At 42.4% G+C, this 18076-nt stretch overlaps 1 protein-coding gene across 4 annotated transcripts in view; it reads right to left on the reverse strand.

Moving 5' to 3' along the window:
* Positions 1 to 11506: 11506 nt before the first annotated feature.
* The window catches only part of QSER1 (glutamine and serine rich 1), a 90520-nt gene continuing 83950 nt past the window's right edge, over positions 11507 to 18076 (reverse strand). For all 4 annotated transcript variants that reach the window (XM_040328303.1, XM_040328302.1, XM_040328301.1 and 1 more), the window contains exons 12-13: positions 16822 to 16917; positions 11507 to 12859 (exon numbers count right to left, since the gene is read on the reverse strand). In XM_040328303.1, the coding sequence (XP_040184237.1) occupies positions 12719 to 12859; positions 16822 to 16917 (237 nt within the window). In that variant the 3' untranslated portion in view covers positions 11507 to 12718. The remainder of the gene's footprint in view (positions 12860 to 16821; positions 16918 to 18076) is intronic.

Consider the following 18076-nt stretch of genomic DNA (forward strand, 5'->3'; position numbering starts at 1 on the left):
ACAATGACAACATAGTCACGTGCATTACAACTGTATTCTTACATGGCTGTGAAATCTGCACTGTCCCTAGGAAGTATAAGATGTGGATGGAATATCCAAGGTCATTAAAACTCTAAAAACTGCGTTTACTCCGCCTAACTGCAATAAATAGAGAATAATGCAACCATATTGCAAAAAGGGGCAGCATAGTGGGGTAGTGGTTAGCACTTTCACCTATCAGCAAAAAGGCCATTGGTTCGAATCCTAACAACAATAATACTTGCCCAGAGTTTGCATTTTCTCCATGTACCTGCATGGGTTTCTTCCCACACGCCAAAGACATGCTTGTAGGTTAATGGATCTTGTCTAAATTGGCTCTAGTATACAAGTTAGGGGCCTTAGGATTGTAAGCTCCTTGAGGTCAGGGACTGACATGAATGTACAATGTATATATTAAAGTGCTTCTTAAACTGATGGCGCTATATAAAGAAAAGCAAAATTGTGCATTTGTTTTTTTTTTGCATTTGAGCCTGCAAAGCATTGCAATCATCATGAGTACATTGTATGTGGAATGCTCTGGCTGTTGCAGACTATTCCTCCAGCTCAGGTTTGTACTTCAGAACAGATCTTTAGTTGTGCAGTAGGGTCACCACATTAGCGCTCTGTTCAGAACCTACAGTACCACTGCCATGGTGGCAGGCATGGCTGGTGCAAGGAGTTTTGACACCCTAGGCCAGGGGTGTCCAAACTTTTTTCAACGAGGGCCAGATTTGATGAAGTGAACATGCGTGAGGGCCGACCATTTTTGCCTGACTTTCTTTGAACCATTAAAATTTGGTCTAAGTGTGTTTGTTCGAGGCACTAATACACGGCCCAACAAGAATTCTCCTGCCTTTGTGGCTGTGTGTGGTGAAGAGTTGAGCTTGGGGGTGTTATTTGCATCTATCTTATCTATCTATCTATCTATCGTTCAGCCTCCCCACTGCCATGAATGCAGCCTCCCCACTGCCATGAATGCAGCCTCACTATTCCCATGAATGCAGCCTCACCATTGCCATCAGTGCAGCCTCACCATTGCCATGAATGCAGCCTCACCATTGCCATCAGTGCAGCCTGATCCATGCCCATTTGCAGACAGGGAGGGGGCGGGAAGAGTGCTAACAGATTACATGCAGGAGAATCTCCTGTTTTCTCGGTGGCCTCTTTGATACCAAGTCCTGCCTTCTATGATAGACAGAACAGTCGTCCAATGGCAGCCCAGGAGACAGAACTTCCTAGTACAGATGCCACTGAGTAAACGCTTGTTATGCCCCCTCCCTGTCCCCTCTGAGATGGCGCCGGTAAATACAGTATATATCATTAGTAGCCCAGGGGCCGCAAAATATATATATATCCAAATTACCAGGGGAGCCACATTAAACCAGAACAAGGGCCGCATTCGGCCCGCGGGCCGGACTTTGGACATGCCTGTCCTAGGCGAAACCTAATTTTGCTGTCCCCTTTACCCTGCCAATGTATTCCCTGCCTTTTTAATGAAACGCCCATCAATGCAGCGTCACCAGCGCCCATCAAATGCAGCCTCACCAGCGCCCATCAAATGCAGCCTCACCAGCGCCCATCAAATGCAGCCTCACCAGCGCCCATCAATGAATGTTTGCTTGCTTTCATTCACGCTGGAGTTGTAAAACATACAGTCATTCACCGCCGATGCGCCTATGACACTACAGTATGTGCGAACCGAGTGTCCGCTGCCTGTTGATGCTGAGACTTAGCTGCTTGGTGCAGAGAGAAGAGAGTAGGAACATCAGTGGCCGGGCGCCCTAGGTGGCTGCCTAGTTTGCCTAGTGGTAGCACCAGCCCTTATGGCAGGTGGGACTTGTATTTTTTTTTTCCCATTCACAACTCCGTGAATGAATAAGGAGTCACTCATAAAACACGCCAAATTTTAAATTTGACAGGAGCCAGGGAGGAGAAGAACCCAGATTATGTAAGTGGGATAGAAGGCAAGTTTGGGGGGGGTTCAGACGGTTTCAGGTTACATTCTAAACATGGGCGTAGCATGAACTGTGGTCGGAAAGATGGAGTTACCTTTTTTTTTTGTAATCAACATGTGATAATAAAGCCTAAATGTAGACAATAAAAATCCCACAATAATCAACAGCAACCAATAATGCGCTGTGTAATTTGCGTCGACTAATGGTTTCCTTGATATTCTCCACCTGCAATCTTCCGTTGTGGTGGGGGTTAAAAGACCTGAGGGAGCTGCCATTTGCACTCATGAAGAGCGCCTGTGCCTGACTATGCCCTCCCTGCTCTGCCATTCATAGAGGCCAGTACTACAGCTTCTATGAATGAAAGAGAATCTATGAACGGAGGAAGATTGAAAAGCCCATCCCCCCAATTCATAGATGGTGTTTGAGGCATAGCAGCTTTTACGAGTTTGGCGGCCTATGAAATCTCCCTCACGTCTATTAACCCCAGCCACACTGGAAGATTATGGAGGCAGGGGTGGAATAGATGGAGAAAATTTTCAAAAAAACTAGGAACCAGCAGCCCAAGGGACACAGCGCTTTGGTTGTAAAGGATTTTTTTTTTTTTTCATAATAAGCATCCTTTACCTGCAGACATTCCTCTTTTCACTTCCTGATTGTTCGTTTTTGCTCAGAAGTTGCTCTATTTCTTCTCTGTTCTGTTCACTTCCTGCTTGTCTGATTTTACTGACCACTGTGAAGGGAGGGTTTACTGCGGTGGTCAGTGACGTGCTCGCCCCCTCCTGGGAACTACATCTGTGTGGCAGGACGCTCTCTACGTGTTAGAGACTTCAAGGAGGTGTGAATTACTGGGCGTGCCACAATGCATACTGGGAAATGCAGTTCTTACATGAACAAGCGCTGCAAACCAGGAAGTGAGTGAGAGAACAGAAACTAGAATGCCGGAGGTGATATAGATGAAGGAATTGAATAGGTATTTACTCGTTTTTTTAACAGAATCATTACACTATTCTGTCTGTCTACCTTGCAGACATTAATTTTAGGCAAAAAAATGTTTTCCTTTAGTGACCCTTTAAGGCCCCATACACACTATTACATTTTATGTAGATTTTTGTCTTCAGATTTACCAAAACCATGTAGTACAAGGGCCTACCTGAATGCAAACAAATTGGAACTCTTAAAGCAGAGTTCCACCCAAGAATGGAGCTTCCACTTAAACTGCTGGTTACCCCCTGACATGCCATGTTTGGCATGTAATTTTTTTTTTTAAGCAGGTACCCAGTTTTTTACAGGGGCACCCAGCTCCCACTTCGTCCCATGGTGCCGGAAGTTCACCTATCCCCCTCCTGCAATATTCTGGGACACGTCACAGGTCCCAGAAGATTGCTCTGCCATTCGCAGCATGGCCCGCGCATGCACAGTTACTTTATATGTGTGAGCATAGAATGTTAAGCTCCATCTTGATGCAACCTAAATTCTTGCAACTTTTGATTATAGAGGTTACATAAACAAAATCGTAATCTATAGCACTCAAAAGCACACCAATCTAGCACATTCTCATAAACTTTAATGTGTAAAATCAATAGTTGCTCTCACATAGAGAAGATATATAGATGCCTTGTTAGTCAGAGAAAACCCACCCATGCCGATATCGTAGCAAGCAGAACTGCAAGGTGCAGCAATCCTAGGGGGAACTGGAGTAGATAGACGTTTAGCTCATCCAAGGAATTCCCACCAGAGCCATAGCATCTGAGAGAATGCAGACTGGTAAATCCTGATGACTTGCTGTCAGCGACCATCACCTAAGCCAGTGGTCTCCAAACTGCATCCTGTGGGCTGGATGTGGCCCTTTGCTTGTCTTTATCTTGGGGCACTGTGCTATCCACTGACACCAATGATGGGGCACAGGTTACTCTCACTGACACCAATGATGGGGCACCATGCCATCCACTGACAATAACGGGGCAACATTCCTCCCACAGACACCAATAATGGGGGAACCATTCCTCCCACAGACACTGGTAACGGGGGAACCATTCCTACTTCGAATGCCAACGGGGCACTATTCCTTCCTCTAATACCAATGATGGGGTACAGTTTACTCTCACTGACACCAATGATGGGGCAACATCCCTACTTTAAATACCAACAATGTGGCACTATTCCTCCCACTAAACCAATGATGGGGCACCATTTATGCTCATTGACACCAGGGCGTTTGTTTTTTTTAAGCTTCCAGGACAGTAAACTGGCCCTTTGTTCAGAAAGTTTGGAGACCCCTGACCTAAGAAATACATTTGTGGCCCCCAAAAATTGCTTGCAGATGAAGGTGAGATACCAAAGTAAAATCACAAGGATTCACATCTTCAATAATTTATTCAGCAATATAACAGATGTATTGGTAAACTGTGGAAAAAGTAAGTGAACCATTGGCCTCAGAAGCTGGCATTGTTCCCCTTCAGCAGAAATGGCTTCTTAGGAGGCATTTTGGTTAGTCCAAGACCGTGACAATCTTTTTTCAACACTTCTACAAGCAAAACTCCTTAGTTGAAAGATATTTATGGGTTTATTTCAATAGAATTCATATCAGGGCTTTGATTAGTCCACTTATTTTTGAACTATTCTATGGTAGGTTAAAGTTCTTCCGTTCATTATATTGCTTAAAGATGCATTTCAACCTCACCTTCGGACAGATGGTCTCATTTATCACATTTTAGGATGATGCATAATTCATAGTGGACTTGACAAATGCAAGATGCCCAGGCCCTGAAACAGCAAGGCAATCCTAAACCGCATATTTACCACTATGCTTCACAGTAGGTATGAAGTTCTTCTCTGCTGTGTGATGAAAGTATACTATTGCTGCACCCAAACTACTCTGATTTATCATTCCTCGGCACACTGTTCAAAAAACAAAACAAAACAAAAAACAAACATTCAATTCACGATTGTAGATGTATGCACTTTGACGACAATCACTCCATATCCTGCAATGACATTTTTTTGGACTTCTTTGCTGGGACAACCAATCCTCAACAAATTAGCAGTCATCCGAAAGGGGGCTGATTGGTTGAAATATTTTTTTCTCTTTTTTAACATGCCTTGTCAAAATACGATATCCATGAAGATTTTGCTGGGGAGCCTACTATAGCCCTTTTGATCTTGACATGATGAACACCAGATCCTAGATATCCGATGTTAAAATAAGACAGGTTGCAGTTGCATACACCCAAAAAAAAAAGTTTGCCCCCCCCCCCCCCCATATGACAAATCTGAATTTTTGTTATGAGAATGCATTGACCATAGTCATTTTGTGTGTCATATGTATCACCTTCATCTGTAGACACTGTTTAACCCCGGAAGAATTGGCTGCGCAAGGACCAGAGCATTTTTTTTGCATCGCTTTGACAGACAGGGAATAGTTTTATGGCTTTCTTTTTTTTTTTTTTACACTAGTAATGATCTGCAATTTTTATTGGGACTGCGATACTGCAGTGGACACATTTTTGAGGCCAGTGTCATTTATACAGCAATCAGTGCTATAAAAAATGCACCGATTACTGTGGGCTTACTGTGTAAATGACACGGGCAGGGAAGGGGTTAACACTAGGGGGTGATCAAGGGGGTTAGGCGTGTTCCCTAACGTAAAATAATTCACGAAAATATAGGCATTGGTGACTCATCCAAGGCAGTCAGAGGTAGGTGACAAAAAGCGTGTTCCCTAACGTGCATGGACTCCCGGGACACACTTTGTGCGCGCACGCCGCCATCATCTTAAAATGAATTTCCATTGAGTGTTCTTTGTTCTTCACATGGCTGTATAAGGAACCATTTATCATATATATATATATATATATATATATATATATATATATAAAAAAAAAAAAAAAAAAACTGCAGACTACTTAGGAATCTTAAATAAGGCTGAAGAGGACTAAGCAGGTAATCTTTTGTTGGCTGCTGCAGGATGTATAAGCAAGCTTTTTTTGGGGTGAAATGCATTAGTGGGGGATATCTCAAGTGCATGGACTATTATAGTCTTTAAAGGGGTTGTAAAGGAAATTAATTTTTTCCCCCTAAATAATTTCCTTTCCTTCACATACCTCATCCTTCCATTTTGCTTTTAAATGTCATTATTTCTTCTGAGAAATCCCCACTTCCTGTTCTTCTGCCTAACTACACACCATAATGCAAGGCTTTCTCCCTGGTGTGGGAAAAGCCTCTTGAGGGGGCGAGCAGGAGTGTCAAGACGCCCACTAACACACAGCTTCTTTCTCTATCTGCAAAGTAGCGTGTGTCCTGACTTGCCTGCTCGCCCCTTCAAGAGGCTTTCTCCACACCAGAGAGAAAGCCTCGCATTACGGTGTGTAGTTACAGACAGAAGAACAGGAAGTGAGGATTTCTCAGAAGAAATAAGGACATTTAAAAGCAAAAATCAAAGGATGAGATAAGTGAAGGAGGACTGCACTAAGGTAAAGGACGCTATTTGGGGAAAAAAAAAAATTCCTTTACAACCCCTATAATAAATTATTCTATGTGACGTTATCAGAGTGCAATGTTCCTTCTAAATGGGTTGGCACACAGACAGCGCCTTAAATCACCTGCACCCGGTGTAGAGGGTAAAGCGGGCATGATCTGTCCCGAGAGCAGAAGTTTCCTTATATGTACAGACTGGTTATTGCAACAACGTAGCCTCACTTTTAAGGGTGAAAGCAGAAGTGTCAGGTTGTAAAAAGTCCCCATCCTTTATGTCCTGTCTGATTTAAATGCCTCTTATTAGCATTCAAAACAGTCAAATACTGCTTTTAGCAGTATATGAAAGATAAAGGAATGCTTTGTTAACCACTTCCATACCGGGCCTATTGTGGCACTTCTCTCCTACATGCAAAAATCATAATTTCTTTGCTAGAAAATTACTCAGAACCCCCAAACATATGTATGTTTTTTTAGCAGATACCCTAGGAAATAAAATGGCAGTCATTGCAACTTTTTATCTCACACGGTATTTGCGCAATAATTTTTCAAACACCTTTTTTTGGGGGGAAAAAACGGTTTCATGAATTAAAAAACAAAAAACATTAGTTAGCCCAATTTTTTTGTATAATGTGAAAGATGAAGTTGCGCTGAGTAAATAGATACCCAACATGTCACGCTTTAAAATTGCGCACACTCATGGAATGGCGCCAGACTTCAGTAATTAAAAATCTCCATAGGCATCGCTTAATTTTTTTTTTACAGGTTACCAGTTTAGAGTTACAGAGGAGGTCTAGTGCTAGAAATGCTGCTGGCGCTCTAATGCACGCGGCAATACCTCACATGTGTGGTTTGAACGGCGCTTACATATGTGGGCGGGACTTACACGTATGTTCGCTTCTGAGCGCGAGCTACCGGGGATAGGGGCGTTTACATTTTTTTTTTTTTTACATACTTTATTTTTGATCACTTTTATTCCTATTACAAGGAATGTAAACATCCCTCGTAAAAGGAATGGTTTGTGACAGGTACTCTTTATGGAGAGATGCGGGGTCAATAAGACCCCACATCTCTCCTGCAGGCTGGAAAGCATGAGATTGTGAAAAAAAAAAAAATTCACGGATCTCATGCTTTCAGCCGCGATTGCGGCTTTGTTTACATTCCGGTACCCGGGCCTCCGACGATCATAGAGATGACTGGTGACCAACTGGTCACCAGTCATCTCTATGCCTCCCATCCGGCACCAGCAGATAATTTTTCCAGGTCTCCGATGGCACGGGAGAGCCCGGAGAAGCACCGGATGGGGGCAGGAGGGGCATCCCCTCCCGTCGCCTAGAACAACAATCAAGCGGCGGAACTGCCGCTATGATCGTTCTTATGGTGCACAGGATCGCCGGCTGAAGAGATGGATATCTGAATGATGCCTGTAGCCGCAGGCATCTTTCAGATATCCCCACTGCAAGTGCAGGATGTCATTTGACATCCAGCGGTATGGAAGTGGATAACAGTGTTACCCTACTCTGCATCCCGAATCCATTCATTGACCCCCATGTCCCCTTTCTTGTCCGCATGTACTCTATCTTTAGTTCCATCTTCCCCATATCATGTCCTCCTCTACCAATCTTATCTCCTCCATACCATGTGTCGTCCTCATCCAGTTCCATCTCACATTCTCCTCTGGAAGTGCCATCTCCCCATCGAATGTCCTCCTCTTACAATCTCATCTCCCCATCCCATTTCCCCTCGTCCATCCCATGTCCTCCTCCATCATATCTCCACCTCCAGTCGGGAAGTGAACTGTGTTGCACATGTTAAATTTGCAATATTTACAGTAATGTTAGAAGTATCATTTAGATTTATAGTTTACATTTGTTGGCACATGTGTGTATATTAACATTGACGATAGTTGAGGTTGCTATGCTTCGCTTATATAATATAATTCTATATTGATTTGGCACGGTTATTTGACATAGAAGGGGAACTGTGTCAGTTTTTGTATTTTTTTTTTCTTAAGGGCCCAGGCAGAAAGAAGTTATAAATTAGCAAAAATGTACAGATTTGCATGGAAGATTGCTGAATTTTACCAAATCTATAAGAGCCACAGTCCTTCCATGAGGCAATCCCAGTGATGTCACCCAGACTTGATATCAGGGATTCTGTATCCTTGCTGGAAAATTTGTGCAGCACTCTGTAGTGATCAGAAGACTGGATCGGCTCTCATAGATTATAATCATAGCAGCAAGCATAGTGAGAGGAGATTAGATGGGAACATGAAGACCATAGACACAAAGCAATGACAGGACAGATTCTAGAATTGGCAGACCCACATGAAAAGTTACTGGGGGGGGGGGGGGGGATACATTGTGAGATATCAAAGTAATCCGGCCACTACCTGTAACAAAGTTCCACTTGGCACATGTGTGTACAGACACAGCCACTTCCCAGCATCTGCAGGGGGAGGAGCCAGGACATGGATGCAGAAAAGGGGTAGACGTGAGCCCTGTCATTTCATGCTGATGACTGAAGGGGGCATGTCAAGGACAGAAGTGCTTTTCCTGACAATCACCTCTGCTCCCTCCCCATCTACTGTCTTGATGAGCTCCGTGGCATGTGAGCAATCTGTCTCATCCAATCTTCTCCTCCTGCCGCTCCCCCGTTGCCCGATCGCCTCAGTGTCTGCAGCTCTACCACTTGCGATAGAGATCAGGCGCTGGGGGGAGCGGTGGGAGAAGTTCAGATTAGACCAGCAGAGGGCCCCCACCTAGTTTTAGTCTTGTTTCTGTGCACCAGGAGCTCTCTCAGGGCCTTGAGACCCCCTATACTTTCTGCCACAAACCCTGGTTGCCGGTGAAACGGCACAGGCGCCGCCGATTAGATGCTTCGGGATGCACTTCTGCTGTGATTGGTGGAAAAGTGTAGCTACTGTGGCTGTCAATCATCCAGCCTTGAGGCAGCGGGTGGAAATACCTCTGGGGGCCCGATCCACTCGAGACATCCGGGCCTCTTACATGAGTGTGGGTTGAACCCCCCTGATGGCGGCCCCGAGGACAAGTAAGCTTCCATAAGAACCTTAGAGCCTCACAATAAGCTCACATTTTTAATAGAACAGAATGCAAAAGTAAATAACAGCACTTCCATCCCTAATAGGATGTAGAATAGTGCAACTTTACCTAACTAAACAATATTCAGTTTTCCCAAGGCACAGAGTTTTAATAACTCATTTTATTTTCGACTTTATTTATCCTTATCACAATTTACTGCTGCTGATCTCCTACACTCTGTGCAACCCCTTCCTGTCCACATGATCTCCAGTGATGGATGCATGTCATTTCTCAGGGTGGGTTTCCCGATGGTGAATACAGTGAATCAGGTCAGCAATATGCATTGAAACAGCCATTTATCTCCATCAGAATCCCACACAACGCAAGACCACAATTGGGAGACGGGGACAGAGCATTGCAACCTTACAACAGGAAGCATCTGAACAAGGACCTTAAGGCAGGATCACCAGGTATTAATTTAATAAAAGGTGCAGATTTAAAATTACATTATCATGTTAACATTTATATGAGATTTTAGAGATTGGGTTTACATTTACTTTAAGGCCTCATTCATATGGGTGGCAAAAGGGCAGTTAAAAAAAAAGAAAAAAAAGAAGAACAAAACAATGAATGAAGCCACACTGCAAAGCAAGCCAAACACTTTCCTGGTTTCTGGTGCAGTATTACATTAAAGGGGGTGTAAAGATACATTTTTTCCCTAAATAGCTTCCTTTACCTTAGTGCAGTCCTCCTTCACTTACCTCATCCTTCCATTTTCCTTTTAAATGTCCTTATTTCTTCTGAGAAATCCTCACTTCCTGTTCTTCTGTCTGTAACTCCACACAGTAATGCAAGGCTTTCTCCCTGGTGTGGAGTGTCGTGCTTGCCCCCTTCCTTGGAGTACAGGAGTGTCAGGAAGCCCACTAACACACAGCTCCTTTATCTGCAACGTAGAGAGCGTCCTGACTCTCCTGTAGTCCAAGGGAGGGGGCGAGCACGACACTCCACACCAGGGAGAAAGCCTTGCATTACTGTGTGGAGTTACAGACAGAAGAACAGGAAGTAAGGATTTCTCAGAAGAAATAAGGACATTTAAAAGCAAAATGGAAGGATGAGGTAAGTGAAGGAGGAATGCACTAAGGTAAAGGAAGCTATTTAGGAAAACAAAAAAAAAATTGTACCTTACGGCTGCATTCACACCTGAGTGTAGGTCGTTCGGTCGTTTTTTTCCGGCGTTTTGTCACACGTATTCATGCTCATTTGTGAATGAATGAAAAACTTATAAAGCGCGGCGCATGCGAACTGAATCGCTTTGTGCGTTTGCATACAGCGTCGTCCGAAGTTTTTGTACTTAGACGTTTTTTATTTTAGCCAATAGGAAAAATTATCATCTTTTCATCACTTGTTGCTATGTTGGTAGATTTTTTTTATCTTCTGCCTGGGTGAAATGTTCTATTGATTAAAGCGACAAAACGCCCGTAGCAAATGCTCGTTGTCGCGCTAGTCGCTTAAATCAAGCGTTTCCATTACTTTCTATGGTAAATACAAACGCTCAAAAACACCCAAACCGCCTGACAAAAAAGGGTCCGGAACTTGTTTGAGCTTCAGGCATTCGGCGTCAGGCGTTTTGTAGTGGAGATGCGAACCATCTCCATAGGGAATAATGTATTTTTTCCCCTCTAGCGTTTTTGAGTGTCGCGCTTCAGGCGACAAAACGCTCAGGTGTGAATGCAGCCTTACAACCCCTTTAAGATAAAAGAAAAGCACAGGCATCCAGCAGGTGGCAGTATCACCTCTTGAATGCCTGGCAGGCACTGCTCTATCATCCTCTGAAAAGCTATCCACCACAGAACACTTTTCAAAACGGATGTTAGCGAGTGCCACAGGTGTGAATGAGCCCAAAAAGTGGAGATTCTCTGATGTGGAGAAGACTCCAAACATTAAGCACCACACATGGATCACAACCCACTAGTTGGGCACCGGGAACCCTATTTTCTCTCTGAACAATGTTCCATTAACCAATTCCATGTTAAGTAAGTAATTTATTTCCAAGGATCAGAAAAAAATGGTTGCATTGTCTACATTGTAAAAACTATAGTAACCTGCGATACATTTTGCCGGTTAACACTGTAGCCAACATCTAGGTGGGAAGAGAGAGAGGAAAAGCATTGCTTTAAGATATATTGCATACAATGTGAAATCAACATGGAAAATGAAGACTGGAGAAAAGAAAAAGAAAAAGAAAAGGAAAAACAAAAACAAAAAAAGGGGAGGTGTATTATTACAAAGATCCAGGAAACAGAATTTTAACCACAATATTTTCTCTGTGAAAAATACAACTATTCGTGAGATAAAATGTACAATTGATTTTCTTTAAAGAAAAAAAAAACACAGTATAAAGGAAAATAGTTTTCTTCAAAACAGGGAAAATAGTCAACGTCATTTTTTTTTATCCATTATAATATAATTTGACACAAAAAGCAGTCAAAGGATTGCACCAACTCCGCGTTCAGTCTCCTGAACAAAAAGACAACTCATAAAAGGAGTCCGTAAAGCATAAGGATTTTTCTTCTTCTACGATTCAATCACGGTGGCTATTTTTATTCTTTTTTTTTTTTTTTATGTGATGCATCGCAAAACTCTGTTTTACAAAATGTACAATATCCTATGTGTGTGGTGGGCTGTAAATAATAATAATAATAAAAAAAAAAGCAAAAAGCAGATATTGTTCTTGTACCTCCATCTTAAACCATTTTTGTGTTAAGCGGATGTGAAAAAGTTGGATAAGGTAGAGAAGCCAAAAAAATTGTAGTAAAGCAGTTTTAAAGTGTTAACGCTATAGGAATAAAGTCATTCTATAATTTAGTGCATGCTGTTTATCATTTTTTTGCCATGGAAAAAAAAGCATTACCCAATAGTTTACAAAAAAATAAAAAACGTGCCATTTCTGTCACCCAGGCGTCTATGGGTTTTTAGTTAGCCAGCAAAATATCCCTGGATTTGGGAGACAATGCTGCACATTCATTGACAGTCTACAGCAATATATATATATATATATATATATATATATATATATATATATATATATATATATATATATATATATATATATATGACTTCCCAGTCCTTTGTCTCCTCTTGCAGTATGTTAGTGCTGTTGCGTGGTATACACTGGAAAGGAAGGCAGGACAGCCTTAGGAAAGGAGGGGGGGGGGGCAAAGAAAGGGTCGGGCTTTAGGAACATGTCTGTTGCACCCGGGTCAAGAGTTCACCAAATTTTTCAAAGAGCTCCTCCACCCACTTCATTTTTTTCAGACATTGGTTAACAAGTGCCACTTGTTGTAGGTCCCGGTTGGATTTTTGAACAGAGGTAACCTGGGGAAAAAAAGAAAAAGGTTAGTTCATCATAATCGCATATTAAGCCCAATACTGCAGAAAAAGAAAAAGTGGACAGCGAGCCTAAAAGGAAAGCCTCGTACACACGATCGGATTTTCCAACGGGAATTGAGTGATAGCAGGCTGTTGTCGGAAAATTTGACCGTTTGTACGCTCCATCGAACAATTGTCAGATTTCCCGACAACCAACGTGGAATAGCATGCTTTTAAAATTTCCCGACAACAAATGTGTGGTGTCGGATTATCCGATTGTGTGTACACAAGTCCCTCACACAAGAATCCAAAGTAAAAAACATGCATGCTCAGAAGCAATGCTAACCATAACACATTAGCAGAAGTTGCCCAAAGAGTGGCGATAAAGAGCTGAAAAACCACGCAGTATCGTGTTTGTTCGCCAACAATTCTTTGCCGTTTGTATGCAATACAAGTTCACGACCAACGCCCTTTGGACAAAAGTCAGAGGCTTTGTCCGCGGGAAAATCCGATCGTGTGTACGAGGCTTTACTCCAGTCTCCAGCAGTGGATGCTGTGCGGAAGAGACAAACCGACAACGGCTGGGAAAAGCCTAGGAAGTGATGTCACCAATGGGACTTCTGTTGTCGGCTGCCTCTTCTGCACACTCCCACACACAGAAGCCACTGCCGATAGCTCAGAGAGTGTGTCTCTCTCTCTCTCTCACATACACACTAAAATATATTATATTATATATATATACACACACACATATATATATATATATATATATATATATATATATATATATATATATATATATATATATATATGTGTGTGTGTGTATGTGTATGTGTATGTGTATGTGTATGTGTATGTGTATGTGTATGTGTATGTGTATGTGTATGTGTATGTGTATGTGTATGTGTATGTGTATGTGTATGTGTATGTGTATATATATATATATATATATATATATATATATATATATATATATATATATATATATATATATATATATATATATATATATATATATAATTTCTTCTTTACAGGGCTAGATAGGTTAGTCTTAGAATGCAGCTGCCAGTAGATCGAGTTAGTTTTAAGCTGGATTCTACTTGTAGAATTCTACTATTGTAAATGCAACAGTGCCCTCTAGAGTCCAAGCGTCAACTTGCAATCAGTCATACACTTAAATGATCAACACAGTCACCAAAAAAGCATACAATGTATATATTAGTTATTTCTAACCTGGCAGGGTCAAAAAAACGTGGGACTAAGCCAGCTTGTTTTTTTAAGGTACTAGCTCCAGGATTGTCAATAGTTTGTTCTTGGCCTGGAATAAGTTCTGTACGCATTAAGGGTCCTCACAATTCACTCCTCTATTCTTAAGCCTCATACACACGATCGGACTTCAAAAAACTTTTCCGCAGATTTTTGTGTTCGAAGGGCGTTGTCCGTGAACTTGGTATGCATACACACGGCAGGACTTTTTCAGCCAACAAACATGAACGTAGTGACGTACTACGTGGTTTTTCTGCTCTTTAGTGCCACCCTTTGGGCAACTTCTGATATAGCGGGTTGATCTTTTGCATTGGTTCTGAGCATGCGTGTTTGTACTTTGGACTTAAGTCCGATGGACTTCTGTACACACGATCGGACTTTGCGCCATCAGACTTTTATTGCCGAAAAGTTTGTCTGTTCTCAGAGCGAAAACTTGTTTTCCGAAAAGCAAAAAAGTTTCCGATGGAGCGTACACACGGTCGGATTTTCTGAAAAACCTGGTCATTTTGAAGTTTGTTGTCAAAAAGTCCGATCGTGTATATGGGCCTTTGGACTAATCTTTCTCAGGCCAGGCTTCCCTTCTCTCGTGTCTTAATATATGTCTGGAATGTGCAATTCAAATTCTTTATCACACATCACTACATTAAGATTTCAGAATTTGAATAAATAATATAAACCATTATATTATAACACAAAATCAGAAATAATTTCTGCCTATCAAGTCAGGTTAATGAGGTAAATTTCTAATGTCGTCCTCATATAGTTACATAGTAGGTGAGGTTGAAAAAAGACACAAGTCCAACCTATGTCCTCATGCTAGTCTTATTTTCTAACCAAAGGCATGTGGATTATTGGGATACTACAATACCCTCCATCCAACCAGAATAGTTTAATATACATTATTTCTGGTAACCGAAGGGGCTTGTGTTGCCAAAAAGCAATCTCCCCAAACTCAGCAACTTACTGGTTTTGAATGACACAGTACAACTAAATGTATATCTTTATTACAGATTCTGAACAGGAAATTGTCTACTAATCAATTTAAAGGAGGAGAAGTATGGCCAAAGCTATTTTTTTTGTTTTTGTTTTTTTTTAAGTGTATTTTGTGCGTGTACTCGAGAGAGGAGCCGGACTGCAGGAGTTGGGAGTAGGCAGGCCTCCCCCAGAGGCAATCTGCCACCTTTCTCCATGCCCCGGGTGGCAATGGCGGGTGTGTGAGGGGGTCCTCCCACACAGCCCGCCCTACCTGCTCCGCTTTGAAGCCCAACAGGGCAGAGGGACTCCCTATAAGGGAGTGAGAGGATTAGCCCGCTCAACCAGCCCCGTTAGTCCTTTGCCTCTCTTTTTAGAGACCGCGTAGTCAAAGTGCGTGCATGTTAACCCAATTTTGAGTGCGTGTAAGTGTGGTGGTTTTTGTGGGAGGGGGGGGGCGTACTAAGCGCAAGCTTACCTCGCATAGCACACCCACCGGGAGCCGGGCTGAGACCACCAAACTCAATTCACATGCAGCCGGGACCGGGATCCGAACCCCTAGCTGCAGAGGTGAATGGCTTGTCAGCACAGTGCCAATCGCATCGAGCCACCGCAGCTCCCTGCCAAAGCTATTTTGGCTGTACTTATCTCCTAAGGATTATAGGAATATAGTTCGTTCTGCACTCCTGTGATCCTTTTTCAGGAGACAACGGGCCAAAGCCTGCTGTTGGCTGATGTCACAGAGCAGGCCCAAGCGCCGAAAGAATCCAGTTCACATGGTCGTATCTGCACAGATCCCAGGAGCAGCACCTCAGCGATCCACTGAGCCTGAGCCATCCCCCTTCCATCCACAGCCCAGTGCTCCAGTGAGTGCTGGAGGGGCAGAGCAGAGAGCCAGTGACCGTCACGGCTCCTTGCTCAGAGAGGCAGGGGAGAACTGAGCTACCAGCAGTGTTTGAGCGCTCAGTTCTCATTTAAGAGCTGGCAGGGGACAGGTGCAGCATCGGATTGATGCTGCACCACCCACCTAGACGAGTATAAACTTTTGTTTTTTTAATGCCTGAACTTCTCTTCACCCCCAACAAACAGTTGCTTATCCTGGTTGCAAGCTGAAGATGGCTATTCAGTTACTTCAATGCTGTTAAGAGGAGAAAATATGGTAGCTAATAAAAGCAAGGTCTGTGTATAGTCAGACTAGGATCTACCCCAGACAGTATGCTGTCTAAGTGCTTTTGTTCATGTCAGAGAGGCTTTGCATTCCTATACAAGTCTATGCAAAGCAATAGGCAGTCAACTGCAGGTCAAATCACCAGTCGATAAATTCTAAAAGATCCCAGAAGTGTCTCAAATTGAGGTAAAAATTAAGCCATCGAAAGATGCCCAAGGCCCGTCGACACAGTCCAAGAGTGACAAACAGCAAAGCCATTTGCCCATTTAGCTGTTCGGAAACAGATTCAACTGCATGGACATTTTTGTATCCATTTCATCACACTGCAAAGTCTGTTTAAAGTGCTTTTGAGAGTCAGCCCAACTGACAAACTATATACTGGACCTCCCCCATTTAATTACAGACACCTACCAGACTTTGGTTACCATAAACTTCTGCTAAAAAGGGGTTTGCTCCTTTTTTAGAGTTCTACTAAATCCAATGGGTATATATTTAAGACAGGAGATTAATTTATATACACTTTTGGCAGCTAGAAAAAGAAAATGCAATAAACAGTACTTACCTCATCTTTGCATACAAGATATATGTGGTACTTGTAATGGTGGAGTGCATGATAAAGTAAATACAGCTGGGATTTTTCTGGCTCTATGATGAACTCCTGGTATTAAAAAAGAAAGACAAAACAAGTCATGATGAAACAGTCACTAAACCCAAGCATTGATACTTAAAGTGGCTGTAAACTCTCTCAATCAAAAAACCCACAAAAGGCATAATAATGAGCACATGCATTGCATACTAGTTCATTATGAAATACTTACCTTAGATCGAAGCTGTTGCAGCGGTCTCGTACACCAGTGGTCATCAACCCTGTCCTCAGGACCCACTAACAGGCCACATTTTAAGTATTACCTTGGGAAGATGCAGACTAGAATACTGCAATCACTGAGCAGCAAATGATATCACCTGTGATGTATTTCAGTTATCTTGCAAACCTGGCCTGTTAGTGGGTCTTGAGGACAGGAGTTGAGAACCACTGTTTTAGACAATTGTGTTCTTGCAAACTCCTTGAAAGACTCCTGTCAATTGGAGCATCCTGATAACGCAGAGTTGGGAAATGCATGGAGGTTGCGTGTCTGCCATCATTGAGGTCACATCCAGTTTGTCCTCTGGCATTGCTTCCCGGCCAATGGAACGCATGCCAGCTTGGAGTGAGCTGGCTGGGAAATATACTGTGGCTGTTTATGTGGGTGCTGATATCAGCACCATAAAAATGTAAGTGTGCATTTGTGCTTTCATGTACTGAAGAAATTTGATTAAAATGACTAGACTAGAATACCCTTTATCACTTTTTGGGTCCCTTTGCCAACACTATATGAGAGAGGTATCTGGAGGGCCAGGGTTGGTTTAACCTTTTACGTTCCGACAAGATATTCCTGTTCCAGTTTTTGGTTGGAGAAATAAAAGCTAATAATATCTGAAGACTAGTTTTATATTGATGGTTGGTGTTTGCATTTTATACACATTTGGTGGAGCACAATAAGTGGTGCACATCTTTCATCACCGTGATTGGAGTTTTTCAAGGAGTTCCGATTTACATTGATGGGACTTATATCTCATACCTTTTTTTTTTTTTTACCATTTTTTATGTAAAGGTGAACCTATGGTTCACCATTAGGAATATAGTAGTGCCTTACTTGTTATTTTTCACTGTTTTGAGAGTGGTTCCAACACTTAAAGGGGCAGCTGCACTTTATGTCAAATAAGGATTTTGTTGGTGCCACACTCACTTTTTTTTAATGATTTAGCTTCATACTTGG

This window comes from Rana temporaria, chromosome 11 (assembly GCF_905171775.1).
Source record: "Rana temporaria chromosome 11, aRanTem1.1, whole genome shotgun sequence".
NCBI lineage: Eukaryota > Metazoa > Chordata > Amphibia > Anura > Ranidae > Rana > Rana temporaria.